Raw genomic sequence first — 19,474 nt, 5'->3', positions numbered from 1 at the left:
CAATACCTGAGAAGCCCTGATGAGATATTCTGATGGGAAGGGACCTGTGCAGCCTCAGTTTTTGATATAAGCTTCTAGCATCTTACATAAATTTCTCAGTCACTCACCAGCCAGCTGCACAGGCCACCTTTTGCTTCTGAAGGTCTGTTACATGTCCACAACCATTTAAGTAAGATGACAAGAGGTAGTTGTAGGCAGATGTTTAGACAGTGCTGTTACCCCCAAGCACTGGTACCCTCCCTTTTCCCACCCACTATCCCTATCTTGAGCTACCAGATCCACTCAGACTACAAAGGCAGCAATCTTTATTTTTTAACACATTAAATTCTCACATTTTATACTTTTTTAAAAACCTCAAATCATAAAAGTGTTTTAAACAATTTCAAATGTAAGTTCCTGATAAACAGAAAAGAGGGCAAGTGACAAGATGATGTTAAAATCCCCATGCAGAAAATACCCTTCCCACCTTCCTTTGGCCTCTAACCTTTACTTTCTTGTAATAACCATGGTCTCCTGGGCCCCTTGCACTGTAGCCTTGAATCCAGGCCCCAGTGATTGTGCAAGCTTGGGGGAGAAGTCCTGAAAAATGCTCACTGGAAAAAGTTGCCATTCATACGTGGGGGTGGCTCATCAAGTCTCATCCTAACCCTCAATTAGGTGACACTGCTTTGCACACAAACACAGCTTCCTGTAACAAGGCTCTTCCCATTGGCACCCTTTGGGGAGGGAATGGAAACATGGAAATCAGGCTCTGCACTACCTCTCAGTGGCTATCAGTTTCATCACATGGGGTAAGCACATCTCATAGCCCACTACTCCATTTCTCAAACATGCACTACCACTATTCAACTCATGCTGGTTGTGGGCTCAACCCCCTGCTCCTCAAACTAGTTAACTTAACCCACCTAACAGAGGGAGAGTATTTTCTACCAGATGCAAGCTGCACCTAAGTAAGGAAGCAGTCACACAGCTGAGTGAATGCAAGCCCACCCCTCAGTACACCATTATACTGTCAATTGCTCATGAAATCTCAGTTTAGGCTGCAAGTTTCTCAACTTCTTTGTGGCTGCCCATACTGAACATACACATGTAGCTGGTACTTCAAACCATACAGCACCAGGGTTTGTGCTAGTGCTAGGGGGAAACTGGCATTTTACTTCTCAAGAAGGATTTAACAGATGGAAAACAGATCAAAGACCAAGTGATCCAACTCAGAAATTTAAGGCATTAATGATACATTCACCTTGACTCCTAACAAGCTCCAGCTCACACTGCTGGCAGTAAATGTCAACTGGCTCATTTTATGTTCAGACAGAACAAGGAGTAATGCCACACTGCAGCCAGAGCCTCTGAAACAGTAATACTGCTTACCCACCTCTGCCTCTTGCTAAGAGGCCTTCATCTCCTCAGTCTCCTTATCCCTTCCCAGCAAGTGAAACTTCACAACCCCCATGCAGTCAAGTTTGTGTACAACCTCACTCCCCAGCTACACTAATGGAAGTGTTATTAAGAGTGCCACAGCAGTACTATAGACCTTGGTCTTTCTGACAACAGACTCCACCTTGCAACTGTAATTGGTACTGTTACTCAACTACTAAACAATATTTAGAGACTGCTTCTCCAAGTACTCTGGTTAGTGGCCTCCACAGGAGTGCAAGGAAGGGGAAAGTAGGTATTTATTGCAAGATGAAACCACAAAACAAACCCTGTCACACTACAAGGGTTAACTTGAAATGTCAGGCGGGGTTGGGGAGTACAGCCAGAGCGCTCAAATCAGTTGGTGTTCTTACAGTAACTAGTCAGAGGCAAGTGACAATACTTGTCTTTTCAAAGGTATGAGAGTTAAACTGGCTGAAAAAGAAATGGGAGGTTAAAATACAGGACAATGATTTCTCTTTCTTCTACTACACGGGCAGGAAACCAAAAGTAAAAATCACTGCCAGCCTTTCAAAATAAGACTGTAGAAAATATAAGTCTTGGCGGTCACCCTAGTGGTGCCAATAACACCAGCTTAAGGATGGTTTCAAATTAGGAGACTAAAAATTAGAAATAAAATGGGGAAACATCCAACCATTCTCCCACATCCCTACACTGGAGCTGCCTGCCCCACAAGGGGCATGGGGAGTTAGCATTCCAGGCAGGCTTGATGTCCATAATGCCCATATGCCCAGCCAAGGTGTTCTGGTGAGCAGATGGTTTATGAACTCCAATACTCTCAGTCACTTTCAAACTTGACAGAATTGACTTGGGTTGATATAGTGCCCCCACGGTAGCTGCCTCGCTTCTTCTTTGTTTTCTCGTGACGGAAGGATTTGCCTTTAGTGTATTTCAGGATGTTGTTAGCTTTCTCACCCCAGTCACCAGCTGCTCCTTTCTGTGAGGGATGAAGGGGGTGGGAAAAGAAATTCAAGTCAGTACCCAAGAGAGTGAGGGCAATGCTCTGCACTTTCCCACACCCAGCAAAGCCCAGCTCATTCACACAGGAGCTGATACCACTCTCCAGGCGCCTCCTGGTGGAAGAAGGTCTCACCAAAACCCCTCCCCAGCAGCACACCGAGGCTCTCCAGTCATGTACTCCCAGAGACCAATTGTTACCACTCTGGCACCACCTAGCCCTACCTTTGCTTCAAATGAGTTATCAGCCACACGGGCATCCACCTCAATCTCTTCTTCCCTTACGCGGCGGAATGGAGAGGAGGGCTGTTGGAAAAGCAAATGAGATACAGTAATCACATACAAACACACAATGTTCCTTTAGTAACAACCTCCTTCCTTGCCCTGCAAATACAGAACCCTGCTCACATCACCTCAGTCTTTAAGTATTTCTCGGATTCATCATTCCTTCCCCACTTCAGATCAGACAGCTCAGGAGTGCTCCTGTGCAAGTGTATCAAATCAGCTTTTGCCAGGATATTACATTAGGTGCACTCCCCAGGGTTCTCCAGACAAGGTTAGAGTACTTAAGGATACAGTAAAAATACAAATAATCCTGTGGGCCCAACCATGCAGAAAAAGCCCAAACCAGCCTACTTGTTCAGAAGGCAGAGATGCCTCTTCAGCAGCTGTCACAGTCCACTCTCACTCACCCGTTTCACCTTGGGAACTGTGTGTGGCGTTTTGGCTTTGATCTTTGCTTTTTTACTGTGTGGTGTTTCTGGCTCCTCAACATCTTCCCTCTTCTGTTTCTTCCCGACTGTGCCTGTTAGATGTGCAGCAGCAGAACTTTAAAGGCAGCATTGGGAAAAGTAAAGGCTTCTGTTCCCCAGAAAGCAAACCCAATGTTGACACAGGTGTGAGAACTGCTGCATGCATTACTTCACTCAGAAAACAGACTGCTGTACCAGACACTAACAAGTTCTGAGTCAGCAAGGACCTCACCAACCTATCCTAATGGATAAAATTTTATGCAGTAGGGTAGCCCTATATGAATGATTTTGCATACTCGAGAGTTCTGTTAGCCAAAATTTGGAGATTTTGGATTCATACTATATGTACCTGCACACATCACTAGTGCATCACTAGTAGTTTTTCTTCCTGGAGGGTTAAAGTGAGAGTTCTGTTAGCTAAAATTTGCCAGATTTTGGATTCATATATGTACCTGCGCACATCACTAGTGCATCACTAGTAGTTTTTCTTCCTGGAGGGTTAAAGATTGAGATTGTGCACCAGGGCATCAACTGTGGTGTCCCACTGCACATGGACAAGGTCCTCCAGCAGTCTGCTTTGCTGTCACTAAATCTTGTGCATGCACAGATGGCAACTGGCAGCAACTACACAGAAATGTACTTCACATTACCACAAATTTCACTGTCAGCAACCATGCAATGCAGACAAAGCAGATCCCACCAAATTCAAAACCAGCCCTTCCCTCTTACTACTGCACCCAACAGCACAAACACACCAAGATTAGAATGAGTACTGTTTCAGAAATTCTTTCATTCATGCTTAGCTCAGTAACACTGCCTGACTGCACTTCCCACACTGCTGCTAATACCTCCATTGACTTTTCCAGTCTCCTCTTCAGAGCTGCTTTCACTGCTACTACTGCTGCCACCAGCTGGCTTAGACTTCACGTTGTTTGCAGCTACTGCAGATGCTTTTGCTTTCTCTCTGGAGGCAGTGGCTTTAGATCCATTCTGCACCACCTTCACTGCCTTTTTGGGCTTCCCATCCTCTTCACTGGAACTGTCTGATGAGCTGCTGCTACTACTAGAAGCAGCTGCCTTCTTCCCCACAGTTGCTTTTGCTGCTCCTGTAGATTTAGTGGCTGGTTTCCCTGCTGGCTTTTCTTCTTCACTGCTTGAGCTATCAGAGTCAGATGTGTCTGCTTTGGGAGCTGGAGTAGAAGGTTTGGACAGTGGCTTAGCCACTTTACCAGCTGGTTTAGCTGGAGGGCCTTTCTTCTTCTTCTCATCCTCTGAACTGCTGGAGCTGCTATCTGAATCAGAGCTACTTTGTGCTTTCTTTGTGGCAGCTGGTGACTTCTTTGCTGCAGGGGTTGCTGCTTTAGTTGTGGGCTTCAGAGGAGCTGCCTTCTTGTCAGAACTATCAGAATCTAGAATGGAAAGAAAAAGAGCAATCAAGGCTAAGTCCCATTCCTTTAACACAAGGCTAACATTCAGATTCGGTGTTGACACACAGTATCCTTCATCAATGAAACCATGTTGCAGTGGGTATTCCTGTCCAGTGGCACCCCCAGACCCTGCCCAGAAACAGCAAGGTCTGAACGAGGGAACAACATGCATGTAGAAATTCTCCTTCTCTCCCACCCCAATACCTGAGCTGTCTGAGGAAGAACTGGAGTCTTTCTTTGCTTGTCCAGGCTTGACAACTACTTTTGCTGGTTTGGAAGTATTCTTTGTCACAGGTTGTTTAGCAGGGAGCTTATTCCCTGCCTTCTTTTTATCATCTTCAGAGCTAGAATCTAGAAAAAAATCAATAAAATGTTCTTCAAGTTAACAGGCCTCATGTGCAAGTTACTTTAGTGGTAACATGTACGTAATTTATGGGTAAGTGAAAAGCAAAATGGCTTGTGGCTCAAGGCTGAGCCACAAGTTAACTGGCAAGCATCTGATGAACACTTGAACAGTCAAGGGACAGCATTCATTTTTCCACCCATCTTCTTTGTTGGGAGAAAGTGGAAACAGCTTAAGTTGTTCACTAACGCATGAACAAGGAAGTAAATATTTGGAGAATAATGTAGGAGAAGAGGTACTGAATAAATAACTTTAGAGAAAGTACCAGTATCATCAAACCTGGGGAGAGGAAACATTGAAAAAAGAATCTGTGTGGTAAGGATCAGAAAAAACATACAAAAAATTAAGAGATAAAGTTGACAAAGCATATAAAGTGAGGCAGCAACAGCACAGTATCTCATTTTAGTTAATTCCTCTAACAGATGAGATAGCAGCAGTTTGAAAATGGAGACTCTTGAGTACAAATACACCTTTGTTTGTGCTACATGGATCTGGAATACTAAACCGGATCTATTCCAGTATTTCTGATTGCTGGTTGCAACAGCAACCAAAAACTTGACAATTCTGAGAGAAACTAGGTAACAAAACCAGAAAACACAGAACAGCTGCCACTCACTGGAGTGTCACACAACCTAGTGCTAGGGCTAGCTGTCTGCAGACAGACTGGCAGCTGCTACCCAGACCCTGCCATGCCACCAGAGATGCTGAGATATGCCACAGGAGCACCTTGAACTCAGAGGGAAATTGTAGCACATAGGGAACTTACCTGGGAAACACCAAACCTCAGACCTGGTTGACAAGAGAGACAAAGTACACTGCTCTCATTTCTAGGGTCACATCAGACAAAGGAAGTCATCTTCTAAAGCTATTTTGAACTTCATATGGTGATTACACTTTTATTTCAGAAACTTCTCCAAACACAATGGAATAACAAACCCCAAAAATCTCAAGACACAGATGCTGAAGAACAGTTTAACCATTAAACTTCTGTGAGAAGCCTGATTCCCTGCCCTTTCCATCCAGCAATATGGAGACTTTTCTACACTTGCCAATAGTCTTATCTCATGATCATGCTCCACCCTGAATAGCAGGCTGCTGCTTTTTAATTTCATATCTTGCTAGTCATGGAGACTCTGAAGCTTTTAAGCTCTACACTAAGGCTGTTAGATACACCACTATGGAGCAACTTGGCCAGTAAAAATATTAACACAAAAGAATCAGGATTTCATTTCTTGAATTACCTGAGTCACTGTCAGAACTGGATTCAGCCTTCTTACTAGTCACAGCTTTCTTCTGGGGGGCAGGGGTTGTTTTAGCTACTACTGCTTTGCCTGCAAAAGCAAGTTTAAAATTAAAAGGCCACATCCACACCAAACCTTTGTCCCAAGATCCAAACTTTAGCAGATGTGAAAAAGCTCCATTCTCAGTACACCAGCCCCTCAACCAGCCTACTGGAAGGCATGCAAGAACTTGGCTTATTCTCACTAAACTAGATCCCAATGACTTTTCAAACAGAAATGTGCAAATGCAACCTGACCAGAGTTCAGATCTACAAGTTGTACAGTGTTGTTTGGAATGCCTCAAATTAGAAGGTTCCAGAAGAGCAAATAGCAACATAGAGCTAAGATAAATGGCTTTTTCAAGGAAGCCAAGACCTTGCAAAAAACCCTTTTTGGCACAATGTAATACTTCCCCTGCAGCCTCTCCTTCTCACAACATACCTGCTTCTGCCTTTGAGGGCACCTGCTCTGCCTCATCACTACTGTCTGAAGAGTCACTGCTCTCAGCCTTTTTTGCAGGAGCTTTAGCAAGGCCCTTCTTTGCCTGTGTTCCTTGAGGAGGTGGTACAGCACTGTATGGACCTATGAAGAGAAACACTGTTCAGATGCCTGCATGGTAATATGAGCAGCACAAGGTGTTTGCTGTAATTAGAATAAAACACTTCTGCTATTCACTTCCATTTATTCCCCTTCTGCAGCTACAATCCAACACCAGCTTATAATTTGAAAGATCATACCCATCCCACTGCTACCTCCTTGTTTCTACTGAGTTTAACTCTCCTCTTGGGGTTCATCTGACCCAACCATCTCCGCAGAAGTTTTCTCTGCACTTTTAGAAGAACAGGAGCTTGTCAGCAAACTTTTACAGAAAAAAAAATCAGATATGCCAATTTTTCATTGTTTTCATTTATTGCCTTCTCAAATTCTCTGGTCAGAGTCAGACTGACCTTGGATGATTGACCCTCTACTCAGACTAGCTCTCTACAGGAAGCCTAAAGACATTATACCACATTGAGCAGAGACCCATTTAGCCCATCAGCTGGATTGCAACTGAACAGCCCTGGATACTTCACAAAAAAACCTATTTAGTATTTTTTACCCACCAGATTTTGGCTTTTGTTTTGCAGGTGGCTTTTCATCATCTGAGCTGTCAGATGAGTCCTCACTGCTGGAACTTTTCTTGGCACGTTTGGTTTTCCCTGGACATGCCTGAGTGGCTGCAGGTTTTGGCAGGGGTGATTTCTTGGGAACAGCCTTATCAAAAGAAATATACATTAAAAAGGAAATTTCAGAAATTTTGTGGGCACAACTGGGTCTTGTTTAATTCCATGCCTCACTTAAGAGCAAATTCTCAAGACAAGGGAAAAAAGATTTTCTAGCTCCTCTGCTGTTGTTTTCTGCTAGGAAAAAAGATTAACAGAGATTCTCAAATGCAAGTTTTAAGAAGCACATGAGAATCATTATCTTTCTAGCTCCTCTGCTGTTGTTTTCTGCTCCATGAACCCCTAATGATGAGCTCCTCTGGACCCAAGTGCAGAGGACTGACTGAAATTTAGCAACTACCACACGATTAAAAACAACTATGATTATTTTTGTGTTGCAGAAAACATTTTTCAACACTTGCTAGTGGAAAACTCAAACAGCTAAACATGAAAGAGTCAGGCCAAAGCAACTTTATATAATGGAGACACAATATGGTTATGACACAAGATGTTTTCCTGTAAAGGAAGGAGCAGAGAAAGTAGTAAGGGGGTATTAGGGAAGAAAGCAGAAAGGAGAGATACAAGAATACACAACCCCACAATATGAAGGAGAAGCAGGTGTAAGGTATGTCGAGCACAGCATCTCAGTAGTCTGTGCCTGCAAGATAATACCCAGTGTTACTAGACTTCTACATTGTCCATGAAATTTTTCATAGTCTAATTTACCTTTTTTGGTGCAGCCTTTTCCTCATCAGAATCTTCACTGCTGCTGCTGCTACTGCTTGCTGCTTTTCCATTGACAACTTTGGTGGCTGCCTGGGCAGCTTTACCTCCTTTTGAGAGAAGTAAAAAGGGACATTGCAAAACATGCTGTGTTTGGATAACTACATTGAGCAGTGAGTATCTCAGAGAAAAAAGAACCACAGAAGCCTACAGAGCAGATTAAGTAGTACTGCTCTTGCAGTAGTACTGCAAAACTGTTGGCTTATCCTACTGCAACCTTAGAGAAGGTTTTCTGGAAACTGTGTCTTCTACCTTATAGGAAGTTCCAAAACTAAAGGCTTAGTAAAGATCTTCCCTGCTTTTTGAGGGGAAGACAATAGCAAAAGCAATCTATAAACAGTTATTCAAACAATGTGGTGCTCAGGACCGGATGTTTTATTCAGTTCTACACCTCTGTGTCAGAAGAAACTAGACTGGAGTGGAATGGCAGTGGAATGGCAGTGAAAGCAGATTTTCAAACTGCTATGTTAATACATATGTCTTTGCATGTAGGTACAGCCCCCAGCACTCCTCCCCTGATTTTGCACTTTACTCATGATACACAATAACAGATACCTGATTTAGGTGTTGCTGGTTTTGGTGGTTGCTTCTTTGGTGCTCCTTCATCCGAGCTGCTTGAGTCAGAACTGGAACTCTCTGCTTTCTTCTGAGGCTGGATTTTGGTTCCAGCTGGCTTCACCACAGGTTTTGCACCTTTCTAAAAAACAGCAGGAAAAACAGATCAACCCTCAGTCCCGAAAAGAAAACACGGCTAGTAAGATGGAGACATACACAGACTGTAGAAACAACTGTCTTTCACAGAAGTTACCATTTAGATTTGAAAACACCACTCTGCTTAATGGTCAGGGTCTGAAAATCCTGGGATAACAGTTTTGCTCTAGAAAACCTCCCAGAAATGCATTGGAAGCCTCCTTTGCACATCAGTCTTCAGTTTTGCCTCCTTAACATGGGGCAGCTCTGAGGCTGGCACTGTCCTCTTCACTCTACAGATTACACTAGCTTGAAGACTGAAGATACTGACTGGGCAACTCTAGCTGGTCTCCTCTAGTGTACAATGCTATCACTCTTCCTCCCCTGACATCATTCTTCCTTGCCTCCACTTCAAGACCATGACTGCAGCGAGAAAAAGCAAAGAGAAGATTCTCTTTTTACATAAACACACACACATAGATAAAGATCAAACTTATAGTACTGAATCTTTCTCTGCAAAGGAAGTAAGCCCTGGCAGTCTTAGGATAAGCAAGGACCAGACTTGGATATGAGACAAATTGGGTGCAGGACAAAAAATTAATTTTTCCTGGGACCTGTCCAAATTGCAGTACAAAAATGTATTTTTGCATTGTATCTCCAGCAGCACGGGCACTTCACAGTCCAGGCCTAGTGAGCCCAATATCCCATGCAACCCTGTTGGTTAAATTTGCTATTATTCATCACTGTCAAACACACGTTAAAGCTGCTGGAAAGAAAAGCCAACCTTTGCTGGCTTCTTCTCCTCCTCCGAGTCTGAATCATCACTGGAGTCCTCACTGCTGCTCTCTGCCGTCTTGGCTGCAGGAGCTGCCTTTCCTTTGGGCACAGCTGAAGCTTTAGCTGCAAATAAGGGACAGCATACATTGATGACAAGTTAATTGACAATTTTCATTTACCTATATCCTGCACTAGTGGGTATTGGGGCTAAAGGATATATTAAGGTCACTAAACCACAACTGAAGTTCATAATACTGAGTTTCTTTCTTGAGCACTGTGTGGCAGACCGCTCCAAAATGGGTAAGCAAAAAGATAAAACCATTCTAGACTTTATCTTTGCCACACACAAATTTAAGTACCAATTTCTGCCACCAAAAAGCACAGCCCAAAAAGAAAGAGCACCCCTCAAACTGAGACAGTATTAGCTGGGTCTGCATGCCTCCCAGCTTAAAGAAGCCTGCTGAACAAGTACAGACAGGTGCTTGCAAAGACAACCACTGCAATGTCTTGTTAAGGTTCCAGACACCCAAATGTGTTTTGGCCAAATCCACTTCCTGGTTACTGATTGCTTTTCAATAATGTGGAGCAAAAAAAAAAATAGTTTTGTCTTATGTTATATTTACAACTGTCCTTATCAAATAAAAATCAGATCTAAGTTCAAATTCAGCTTTAGGATGGCTCAAGTTGAAGACAAATTTTCTTTCTGTGTCTCTCCCTCTCCTCATTTACTCTTTGCCTCCTGCAAATCTACTGTTAGACACACACAGCCTTGTGTACAGTGATTAATGAAAGATACAAGAACAGTTTCAGATAAAATGGAAAAATACAGCTCACCACATAGCGAAGTGCAGCACAGAGATGTATTTTTTGGTAGTACTAATACTCAAGCTCTAAAGAAAAAAGTAGCAACCTCACACAAGCAGCAGGGGAGTACGGAGGCCTGGCACTTCTCTGGAATGGCTAAAATCTTCCATGGGACACAAACTTAACAATACAGAGATCACCCTTAACTAAAACGAACCTATCTTCCATCTCATGGGCAAAAGACCGGCCAAAAAACCGAGAGCAGTCAATACAATCCTAACCCCTGAGAGCTGCTGAAAGACCTTAAAAGAGCGACTGAAGCCGAGCTCTAAACGCACGCGGGAGGCCACGCCGAGCACCCCCGCGCTCCGCACCACAGCCCTACCAGGCTTCTTGGCCGGGGGTTTCTCATCCTCCTCGCTGGAGCTGTCACCGCTGCTGGCGGGCGGCTTCCTCTTGGCCTGGGCGCCGTTCGGGACCGCCTTCCTCTTCCCGGCCTCCGGAGACCTGCGGGAGAAGCGCTGAGCGGGGCTGCGGGGCACGCCGGCCGGGGGCAGGCCGCGCGGGGCACTTACCGCAGCCAGTAGGTGAAGATGTCCAGCAGGGAGGCCGCGTTGGGGTCCTGCTCCTTCTGAGGGGAGGGAGGCGGCGTCAGCCACGGGCACCGGGCGGGTGCGCGAGCCCCCGCCCCCCGCGTGTGCCCCGCTCCCCGTGTCCCACCCGCCGTGCCCCGTGTGTGCCCCGCTCCCCGTGCCCCGTGTCCCACCCGCCGTGTCCCGTGTGTGCCCCGCTCCCCGTGCCCCGTGTCCCGTGTGTGTCCCGCCCCCCGTGCCCCGTGTCCCGCTCACCGCCGGGGCCTCCCTGGCGAAGGCGCGCGCGGCGCCCTGGCAGCCGCTCTCGCGCAGGAACGCGAGCACGAGGGGGAACAGGTCGCTGGGCACCGCGCGCCGCTCCGCCATGATGCCCACGCCGACACGTGCCGCACGCGCTAACGCCTGCGTGCGTGCGTGCGTGCGTGCTGCGTGCGCGCGCCGCCGGCGCGGCCCCGCCCCGGGGCGCGGGCGGCGTGAGGAGATGGCCGGGAGGCTCCGCGGCCGTGCCGAGCGGCCGCCTGTGCTGCACAAGGACAGGGGCGGGGAACCCGGCAGTGCCCGCTCCGCTCTGCAAGCGGGAAGAATTAAACTTCAGTCCGCTTAGCCCTCACCAGCTTAGTCCTATTTGTAATCCGTTTTAAACCACCGAGAGTGCCGGGGAAGGCTGCAGGGCAGAGTTGGGTTGCTCTGGGGGGAGGAGGAGCCGGGAGCTGTGGCAGCCTGGGCGCTGGCAGGGCCCTCAGCGGCGCGGCACGGCCCGGCACGGCACGGCCGGCAGAGCTCGGTGCTGCTGAGGGCGTCCCCCGGCACTCGGGAAAGGTGGGCTGTGAAACACTGAACCCATGCAGGAACTTACTGAGTGCTCCTGCTAAATCCGTACAGGAGCAAAGGGAGGTGGTAAAAGTAACACCATGATCCTAAAGCAGCAACCTGCAAGAGACAGAAAGCCATTTGAGACAAGGCTATCTAGAATTTAGACTTGAAGGGCTTAAGGCGGGAGATAGGGTATGGAACAGGCATAGCTCAAGTAAGTGCTGAAGACCCGGACCTGACCTTGAATGGAGCTTTGGACCTATGCAAAAGGGTGGTTGTGGAAGCCCCAGTTGAGACTGAGCAGGACAAGCTTACTGTGTTAGTGTACTCACAGCCCTGATGAGGATGAGATTTTATTCACCTGTTGTGTATTGCTGTGGCTTTAGTTACTTTTCCAAGGGAAGTTTTTTTTTGCTGTAATGCTCCAGGTTTGCTCTGCAGGATGTAGCTCTCTATTCCTGCCCTTTTGATGGATGGCACTTTTCTTGTTCTTCTTCAGTAGATTGTACTATAAAGCTTGTTGTGGGACAAGGAACAAGAGAGTCCTGTGCTTAAAGTCTAGATTTAGGTCTACCAGGGTCAAAAAACAGTGGTAGGTAGGCAGTTTTGCTTTTTACATTTCTCCTACCTAGCCCTCTGCACTTAGCTATTTCCAAATACTGCTGTTCTGTGCTGTGTGGGTGTTCTTGCCCCAGTGCCTAATGAGCACACAGTTGGGTGGGCTCTGTTCTCAGCAAAGCATTGCTGGTGCTTCTGGAAGGCTCCATGTTTGCACTCGTGGGGAAGTAGAAGTCAGCTCTGGTGGTATTGTGTACTGTAAGGTTCTGTCATTTTGTACAGGTGCTGTAGCCTGTGTAGCAGAAAAGGGGTGTTCAACTGAGGCCAGGTTAGATATGTTTACTTGTTTTTGGGATGCCCTGCCCCTCTTATGTATGGAATAACATGGGACTGTGTTGCAGAAAGGAAACTGTTTGCAGGAACTAATATTTGCTAGTTTTTGTAGCTTCCCTCTACAGTAACCTACAACTGCAAGCTTCATCTGCAAACTCAGCAAACTTTTGTGCTTTTGCCTACATTGGAAAGGAACAGCTTTTACTGGTAAACTGTGGTTACTTTAAGCCCTGCTGTGTGAAGTAACTGCTGTGAGGAGCCAGGGAAATTACTGTCTTTGCTTCACTGGCTCACTTTGCTTCTCCTCTGGTTAATAAGTATCCCCCTCTCCTGCCTGGCCTTTGCCAGTTAGGTCTTGTTCCCTGTGCTCTGTGGCAGCTTCTCTTCACAGGTGTGTGTCTCTCTGGGTGTGCTCCCCTGTGTTGTGCCTGCAGCTGACCTGCCAGGGAAAGCCTTGCATTTCCCCAAGACAGTAGTGGGAGATCCTGGGATCTAAAAGGCAAGAAAATTCAACAGATTTTTCTTCCCATTGTGAATTCCTTTGTTCCCCTCACCTATTCCTCATAAGTCGTTTCAGTCCTGCCCTTGGCTGCCATGTCTCTTGTTAAGGCTGCAGGGAGAGCTATGCATGGGATCTTTTTAATATTACAGTGACTAAACTGCCCCCAGCACTCGAGGTGAGGAGGCCCCAGTTAGAGCACAGTGGGACAATCCCTTCCCTTGCCTGGCAGGCCATGCTGTCCTGAGCCCTCAGGACAGGCTTGGCCCTCCTGCTGCCAGGGCACTGCTGGCTGATGTTCAGCCTGGCATTGGCCAGGACCCCGGGTCTGTTTCTGCAGCTCTGCTCTCCAGCCTCTCATTCCCCAGCTCATCCCTGAGGAGAACATTTCCATGAGAGGTGTCTGGCTTTTCACTCTTTCTGTGACCAAGAAAAAGTGAAGAGAGATTGCATTAGTATTCAAACATGTACTCAGTCATTTCCTTGTTACTACTTGTAAGTGCTTGGCAAAAAAGCATTGGCTCCAGAAAGATCAATCTATTTCTTTTCTTTGGACAAGGATAAGACAGACCCTCGAGAATAATGCTGCAGATGCAGCTGTGTTCATATCCTGCAGTGAACTGAAGTGAGAAAAGACTTGTACAGTCAATTTTGGGTAAGGTGGTAGGATGAAATGCTCCCTCTATTTCCTCTCTCTCTCTCTTTTTTTTTTATTGTTTTGTTTTTGTTTTTAACTTTTTGTACTGGAAGTTAGAAGATACACAGCTTAACAAGGGAAATAATGTGGAAGAGTCATCAAGTCATACATGTGGTTATCTATCTGTTGAAATAGTTCTTAATATATACTTGCTGTTCCATAATAGTAAAATAATTTGCTTAAAGATTCTTGTTTCCAACTAGTTAACTTTTGTCTTTCACATAAATCCCAAGTTGGTTCTGTATTTGCACACTTCCCCAGTGTCTGTGTGTTCTTTATTCTAGTGTATATTTTTGGGATGATTTAGGGGGGAAGTTATGGCTTCTTCTTTGCATACCTGGAGTTACTCATAAGGCTTTATCATCAGGAAGTGCTTTTTGTCCTGGTACTTCCCTATTGAGAGAACAAACACCTTGGTTTTGGAAGACAGGCAGTGGCACAGAGTTTGTAAGCTTAAAGTAGGTTTTGAGTAAAGAAAGATTTGCAGTTAACAAGAGAGTTTGACTAACTTCTGAGATAAGAGTTGATTAGTGGAAAATAATTGGTTCCTTTCTGCTTGTAACCACCTCTGTTCTAACGTTAGCAGTGATGTTAAGCTGCATACAGAATGTCCACTGACTGCTTGGGAATGACTGCCTCGACTGTGAAGCCAGACTGTAAGGGCTCTGCTTTTGCTGTGCTGAAGTGCATCATCAAAGATCTCACTGGTTACAAGTGTTTTTTCAAAGTTTGCAAAGGAATAGGCTGAATAATTTAGGCAGAATCTGTTGCTTTGTCTTCAGTGACACAATTAGTAAGATGTGTCCTACTCTCTCAACAATAACGGTGTCCTTCTGCTGCTTATTGGCTCTGTACTCAAACATGAGCGTAGTCTTACAGAAACTGGTAAATTTCATTTGAAAGACAGCATCTTCTCGATGAAAACACAGAACATCGAGCTACTTCATTCTGTAGGGAGCGACTTGACGTCTCCCTAGGAGTTTTCCTTGCTCAAAGAAGACATGACAAAACCTCAGTTAGGGATGAGTATAAAGCAGGTATCGCTTGTTCTTTTCCTCAACTGTTGCTCCAGGTTTCTCGAGACCGCTGTGTTACTGTAACACAACTTTTCCTCGCAGTAGCGCTGTTTCCTCGGCCACCTAGGGGACGTGTGATTTGAGCCAGCTGGAAAAGGCGGTTTCCCTCCTGGGGGCAGAGTCCCGCCGCGTCCCGGAAAGGCGAAGCGCGGCCGGGCAGGGGCAGCCCCGTGCCCGGCTCTGCAGCGGGCGGGAGGCGGGGCCGGGAGGAGCCGGTGCCGTGTCCTGTGCCGTGCCGGGAGCGAGGGACAGCGCGGGGGATGCACCGCCTTGCTGCGCCGCCGATGTGAGCGAAGGGGAGCGGCCCCAGCCCCGGACCATGGCGGCCCCCGGTAGGTGCCGCGGGGAAGCGGCGGGGCTTCTCCGCCCGTCGTGCTCCGGCGGGCCGCGGCTCTCGGTGCCGGCCAGCGGAGCGCAGCGCAGCCCTGGCCGCTCCCCCGCGGGGCGGTGCCGCTGCGCTGCCGGCAGAGGGGAAGGGGGCACCGCGCCCCGGGCAGGGACCGCTGGCGCTCTGCAGAGCCACGGTGCCTCCTTTGCTCGTAGCCGGGCTGCGGCGCTTTGTAGCTCGCCTTGCTTCACTTGTCTGGAGTTCAGGAGCAGAGCTTTCCGGCGTCTGAAGTGCATTTCGGTTTGGCAGGTCAGCGAGCTCTGAGGGAAGGCGTTCTGTAGAGTAATTTGCTCCTGTCCGCCTTTACTACTTGCATGTTTTTCTGTGATGTTTTATAGAGAAGCCAGTTTTTCCTAAATACGGCTTTATTCTTCAGCACCACTTGCTTTTGGAGGTATGCCTCGGTGCCCTTTGCCACAGTGGCACAGATCCCAAGCTGAGCTAGTTTGCCGTAATTCAAAGTGTTTTAGGTCACGTATGTGCAGGTAAAACTACCTAGAATAAGAGCTGCAAACTCAAGGGGAAGAGGGGTTCAGCCAGTGTTGTGTAAGTCTTGCTAATGCCCAGTTTGCAAGTTCCTCTCTTTGCAGGGAAGTGTATGGGTTTTATCTAAAAAAGGAAAAAACGTGCCATTCTCAGGGTGTGAAGTAACATTTGCGTTTCATTGACGCATATCTCCTTGTGAGGTAAAAATAAGCCAAACGGAGGCCTCAGGAGACTTGTGGGCAAAACTACTTTTCTCCTTATAAACAGAAGGTGATTTCACAGAGACCCTTAAAAAGAGAACAACTTTAGATTAACGTATCGTAATGCAAATCTCTCGTTCCTCTCTTTGAAGTTTGGTTTGCAGAAATTTTATCTGCTTTGATTCTGCTATTTCCTCTTGCTTGTTTGCAGCATTTTATTTAAAGTGAAGATTTTCTATGCCAGTTGAGGTAAGAAGTCTCATGTGATCACTCTTACTGTGCGTTCCATGCATGCAGAGAATGCATTTGTTTCATCATACATCACTTAAACACACACACTTCACATACTGAAATGTGGAAGGTGCAGAGGACATTTCTTAATGGCCCACCAGCAGTTTCTATCACTTCCTGAAAGTGCTCTCTCTTTTAAGAATTTTATTATTAAGACACTTTGAGTTGTGTTTCCTTTACATCATAGACAATTATATTTCATGAGGAGTGAATTTCCATCTATCAAGGATTGTTATTTTGAACAGCATTACTTCTGTATCCTCCATACACATGAATCACAAAACACACTGGAACAGGTTACATTATGTAGTCAGAATTGGAGATAGATTTTTTTCAAGCAGATGAAGATAAATTGTTTGCCACTGCATATGATCCTCTGAGTTGGAGTGAAGGATTTAATCTCAGTTTTTTACCTGATCTGTGGACAATGAGAAGTCATGATCCACTTATGAGAGGTATGTGAAAGCTGACACATAAAAGCTGTGTATTACTATAAGCCCTGAATATTCTTTATGGGGCCCACAAGTACAATAGAAAATTTTATGATCTGTAAATTGAAAATGGGTCAAACCTTTTGCCTTAGGGAATGAACCAATAGATAACAACAGTTGATAATGTAAGATGTAGTCTTACCCAGAGCTGATATTCCAGCTTCCCACAGTATTGTTAAGCTATTTCAGTGGTAATCAGAACCTTATGATACGGCCATAAACCACTATCACATGTGTGGGCTGAGCCTAAAGATTATCACCCTCAAGACTTGCAGACATAGTTTGGGGATGTGCCTGATTTGTTTGCTTCTCAGAGAGAGACTGTGAAGACATGACATGGTCATGCATACTTCCATATGCTTGCCATGAGCGTGTGTGATTTTTACTGAACTGTTTCATCCTCTTCCATGTGCAGTTTGTGAGCTAGGGAAAGCTTTGTATCATGTCGTTTGTGCTGTTTAATTTGTGGGGCTTACACTTCAATTATAGATCTTAGGCATTTCTTTGGTACTGGTTTGTAATCTCATCAGTCTGTTATCATTGCTGTGTAGTGAAGTGTGCAGCTGAACACTGGAGAGGCAGTTACAGCTGGAAAGCATTCCAAAGGTTATATTTATTATTGCAAACTGCAACAGAACTGCACCTTTATGATTTTCTAGGAAGTAGATGAACGTGCCCTGCAGTATTGTTAATAGTGCTGATATTTTGTAAACAGAGGCCAAAGTATTTTAGTGCTCTAAGCTTAGGAATCCAGTAACAAGGTACTGTTAAAGTTTAAACTAGATCACACTTGAGAGTGTGAAAGAATTCTTGAAAGATAGACTTGTGCCAGCCAACCCTTTTTCTTCATTTTGCTGTTGTATATAGTGTTCATATATTTCTTCCTTTAATTGAAGACTTTTCCAAAACCAACCTGTCAAAAGCATTGTCAAACCATCTATCTAAGGGTAGGGTTTAAGGAAATAAAATGTTTGGTGTTCACCAAAGGATTTCCATATATGCTTACAATAGGCAGAGTATACATTATATTTTGAGCTGTGCTCTGTGAGTTTTTCTGATGTTTGAAGAATTGTGAAAAAACTCCCTGAAATGTTCTGTATTCTTTTTACACTCTTTTCTGAGGACTGGACAGTAGTTAGTGCTGCAAAGGCAGCTATTTGGTTAAACAAATAATAGCATGATCCAGGAAGGAGAGTCCTGTGTCATTCTTCTTTTAAAAGAGAATGTTGCAATTGAAGTTATTTCTAGATTTTTGGGGTTTTTTTTAAACAGTCCCCATGCTGACTTAGGCTTATTTATCTCTGCAAGACCTACTTCCAGTATTTTTGCTTATGAACATAGGGTGATACTTTGGCTTTAGTGGAGTCAGTAATTTTATTTCTCAGTTCTCGTTTTAGGAGTGTTGTTCCTCAGTTTATTGATTGTGTGTAAAAGGCTGGAGGAGCTGAGGGAAGAAGGCCTGAGGAGAGCTGGTACAGCTCTGTTAAGGGGAATGGTGTTCTTGTAGAGCAGTGCTAGCTAGGAAATCAATGCCTTTTCTAAACACCAGATGAAGTTCCCTCCTGCTGGATGCAAAGGTTGCACTGCTCTGGCAGGAAATTCGCCATGAGTCTGTCCAGTTTGCATCCTTTATCTGCATAGGAGAGCAGGGAGGGATTGTTGGATACTTAGTGCCCCTGCAGTGCGAGGCATGTTTAAAGTCAATGGCTCTTCCTCTCTGAATCCAAGCACAGCTGCTTACTTCCATTGAAAACCCGAAGAAGGGCCTGTTGGCTCACAAGTGTAGTTGTGGAAGCTGTGTGCTTCCTAAAAGTGAATGACAGGATTAGTTGTTCCATTTTATAGAATGTTAAAGTGCCCGGGAGGCTACTACTTATTTTTCCAGAGACTGGAGGTGGGGCTGCTGCCAGAGAGCACCAGGGTAGGACTTCAAAAACTTTGGGCACACCTCAGAGGGTCATTGTGTGGTCTCCTCATCTGTTGAGGCTGGGCTTATCTGGCCGTGGTGCAACGCGTGGGCTCCATTCTCAGCAGACAGTTGTGCTGTCCTTTCCCACTGTTCTGCATGTAAATCAGCCCAGGGCAGTGGAAGCAGAAGTCTGTGGTACATCTCTCTTTCTAGAATAAAACTTGAATTCTGCTTGTTTTTCATGTTTTTGCTCATGTAATTCTGGTGTCTTTGCCAGGTGGTGTTCAGCCACCATCAGTGATATTTTGGCAATGGTGGTGTGCTCACTGATGTGAAAGCCGTCTTTTTTCACAGCAGTTCTGCACTCTTAGGTTAAAGGTCCCAAGGTTTTGCGTCCCGAGGACTCCACTTTGGGTTTGCTGGATCCTCTCCTTTGGGAATGTTGTCTCCTACAAGCCTCCATCTGTGGTTCAAGAGCTCTATTCACTCACAAACATGCAGCTGTCCTAGTGACTATGTCAGCACTGCACTGCCCATGTTCTCCATAGCTAGGGTATTATCCTTTCACTGCTTCCTTACAGCCTGCCTTATTTATGCAGGTGGCTGTAATTGGTCAGGCATTGAGCAC

The 19,474-nt window shown here is 45.7% G+C and overlaps 2 protein-coding genes across 2 annotated transcripts in view; one reads left to right on the top strand and one right to left on the bottom strand.

Moving 5' to 3' along the window:
• Window positions 1-282: 282 nt before the first annotated feature.
• On the bottom strand, window positions 283-11,496 carry NOLC1 (nucleolar and coiled-body phosphoprotein 1). The gene is made up of 14 exons (XM_039709117.1): window positions 11,361-11,496; window positions 11,088-11,143; window positions 10,898-11,019; window positions 9,716-9,831; window positions 8,797-8,938; window positions 8,185-8,291; window positions 7,360-7,510; window positions 6,698-6,838; window positions 6,218-6,307; window positions 4,778-4,924; window positions 3,995-4,555; window positions 3,087-3,199; window positions 2,620-2,700; window positions 283-2,374 (listed from the first exon to the last, which is right to left on the bottom strand). The coding sequence occupies exons 1-14, from the start codon at window positions 11,469-11,471 to the stop codon at window positions 2,216-2,218; spliced, it is 2,097 nt and encodes a 698-aa protein (XP_039565051.1). The 5' UTR covers window positions 11,472-11,496; the 3' UTR covers window positions 283-2,215.
• A 3,753-nt stretch (window positions 11,497-15,249) lies between these two features.
• PIK3AP1 (phosphoinositide-3-kinase adaptor protein 1) overlaps window positions 15,250-19,474 on the top strand; it is a 35,417-nt gene continuing 31,192 nt past the window's right edge. Inside the window, exon 1 of the mRNA XM_039708733.1 lies at window positions 15,250-15,413. Coding sequence (XP_039564667.1) covers window positions 15,401-15,413 — 13 coding nt within the window. The 5' untranslated portion in view covers window positions 15,250-15,400. The remainder of the gene's footprint in view (window positions 15,414-19,474) is intronic.

This window comes from Passer montanus, unplaced genomic scaffold (assembly GCF_014805655.1).
Source record: "Passer montanus isolate IOZ18808 unplaced genomic scaffold, ASM1480565v1 scaffold21, whole genome shotgun sequence".
In the NCBI taxonomy this organism is placed as follows: domain Eukaryota; kingdom Metazoa; phylum Chordata; class Aves; order Passeriformes; family Passeridae; genus Passer; species Passer montanus.
This window is presented reverse-complemented; position numbering and strand designations above follow the sequence as displayed.

Bases quoted from the DNA above. Each gene is read 5' to 3' on its own strand.
- NOLC1 (XM_039709117.1), bottom strand. From the start codon at position 11,471: ATGGCGGAGCGGCGCGCGGTGCCCAGCGACCTGTTCCCCCTCGTGCTC. The intron at 8,292-8,796 runs GTATCTGTTATT...TTCTCTCAAAAG, and splicing joins ACCAGCAACACCTAAATCAG to GAGGTAAAGCTGCCCAGGCA. The intron at 6,839-7,359 runs GTGGGTAAAAAA...TTCTCTTCATAG, and splicing joins AAAACAAAAGCCAAAATCTG to GTCCATACAGTGCTGTACCA.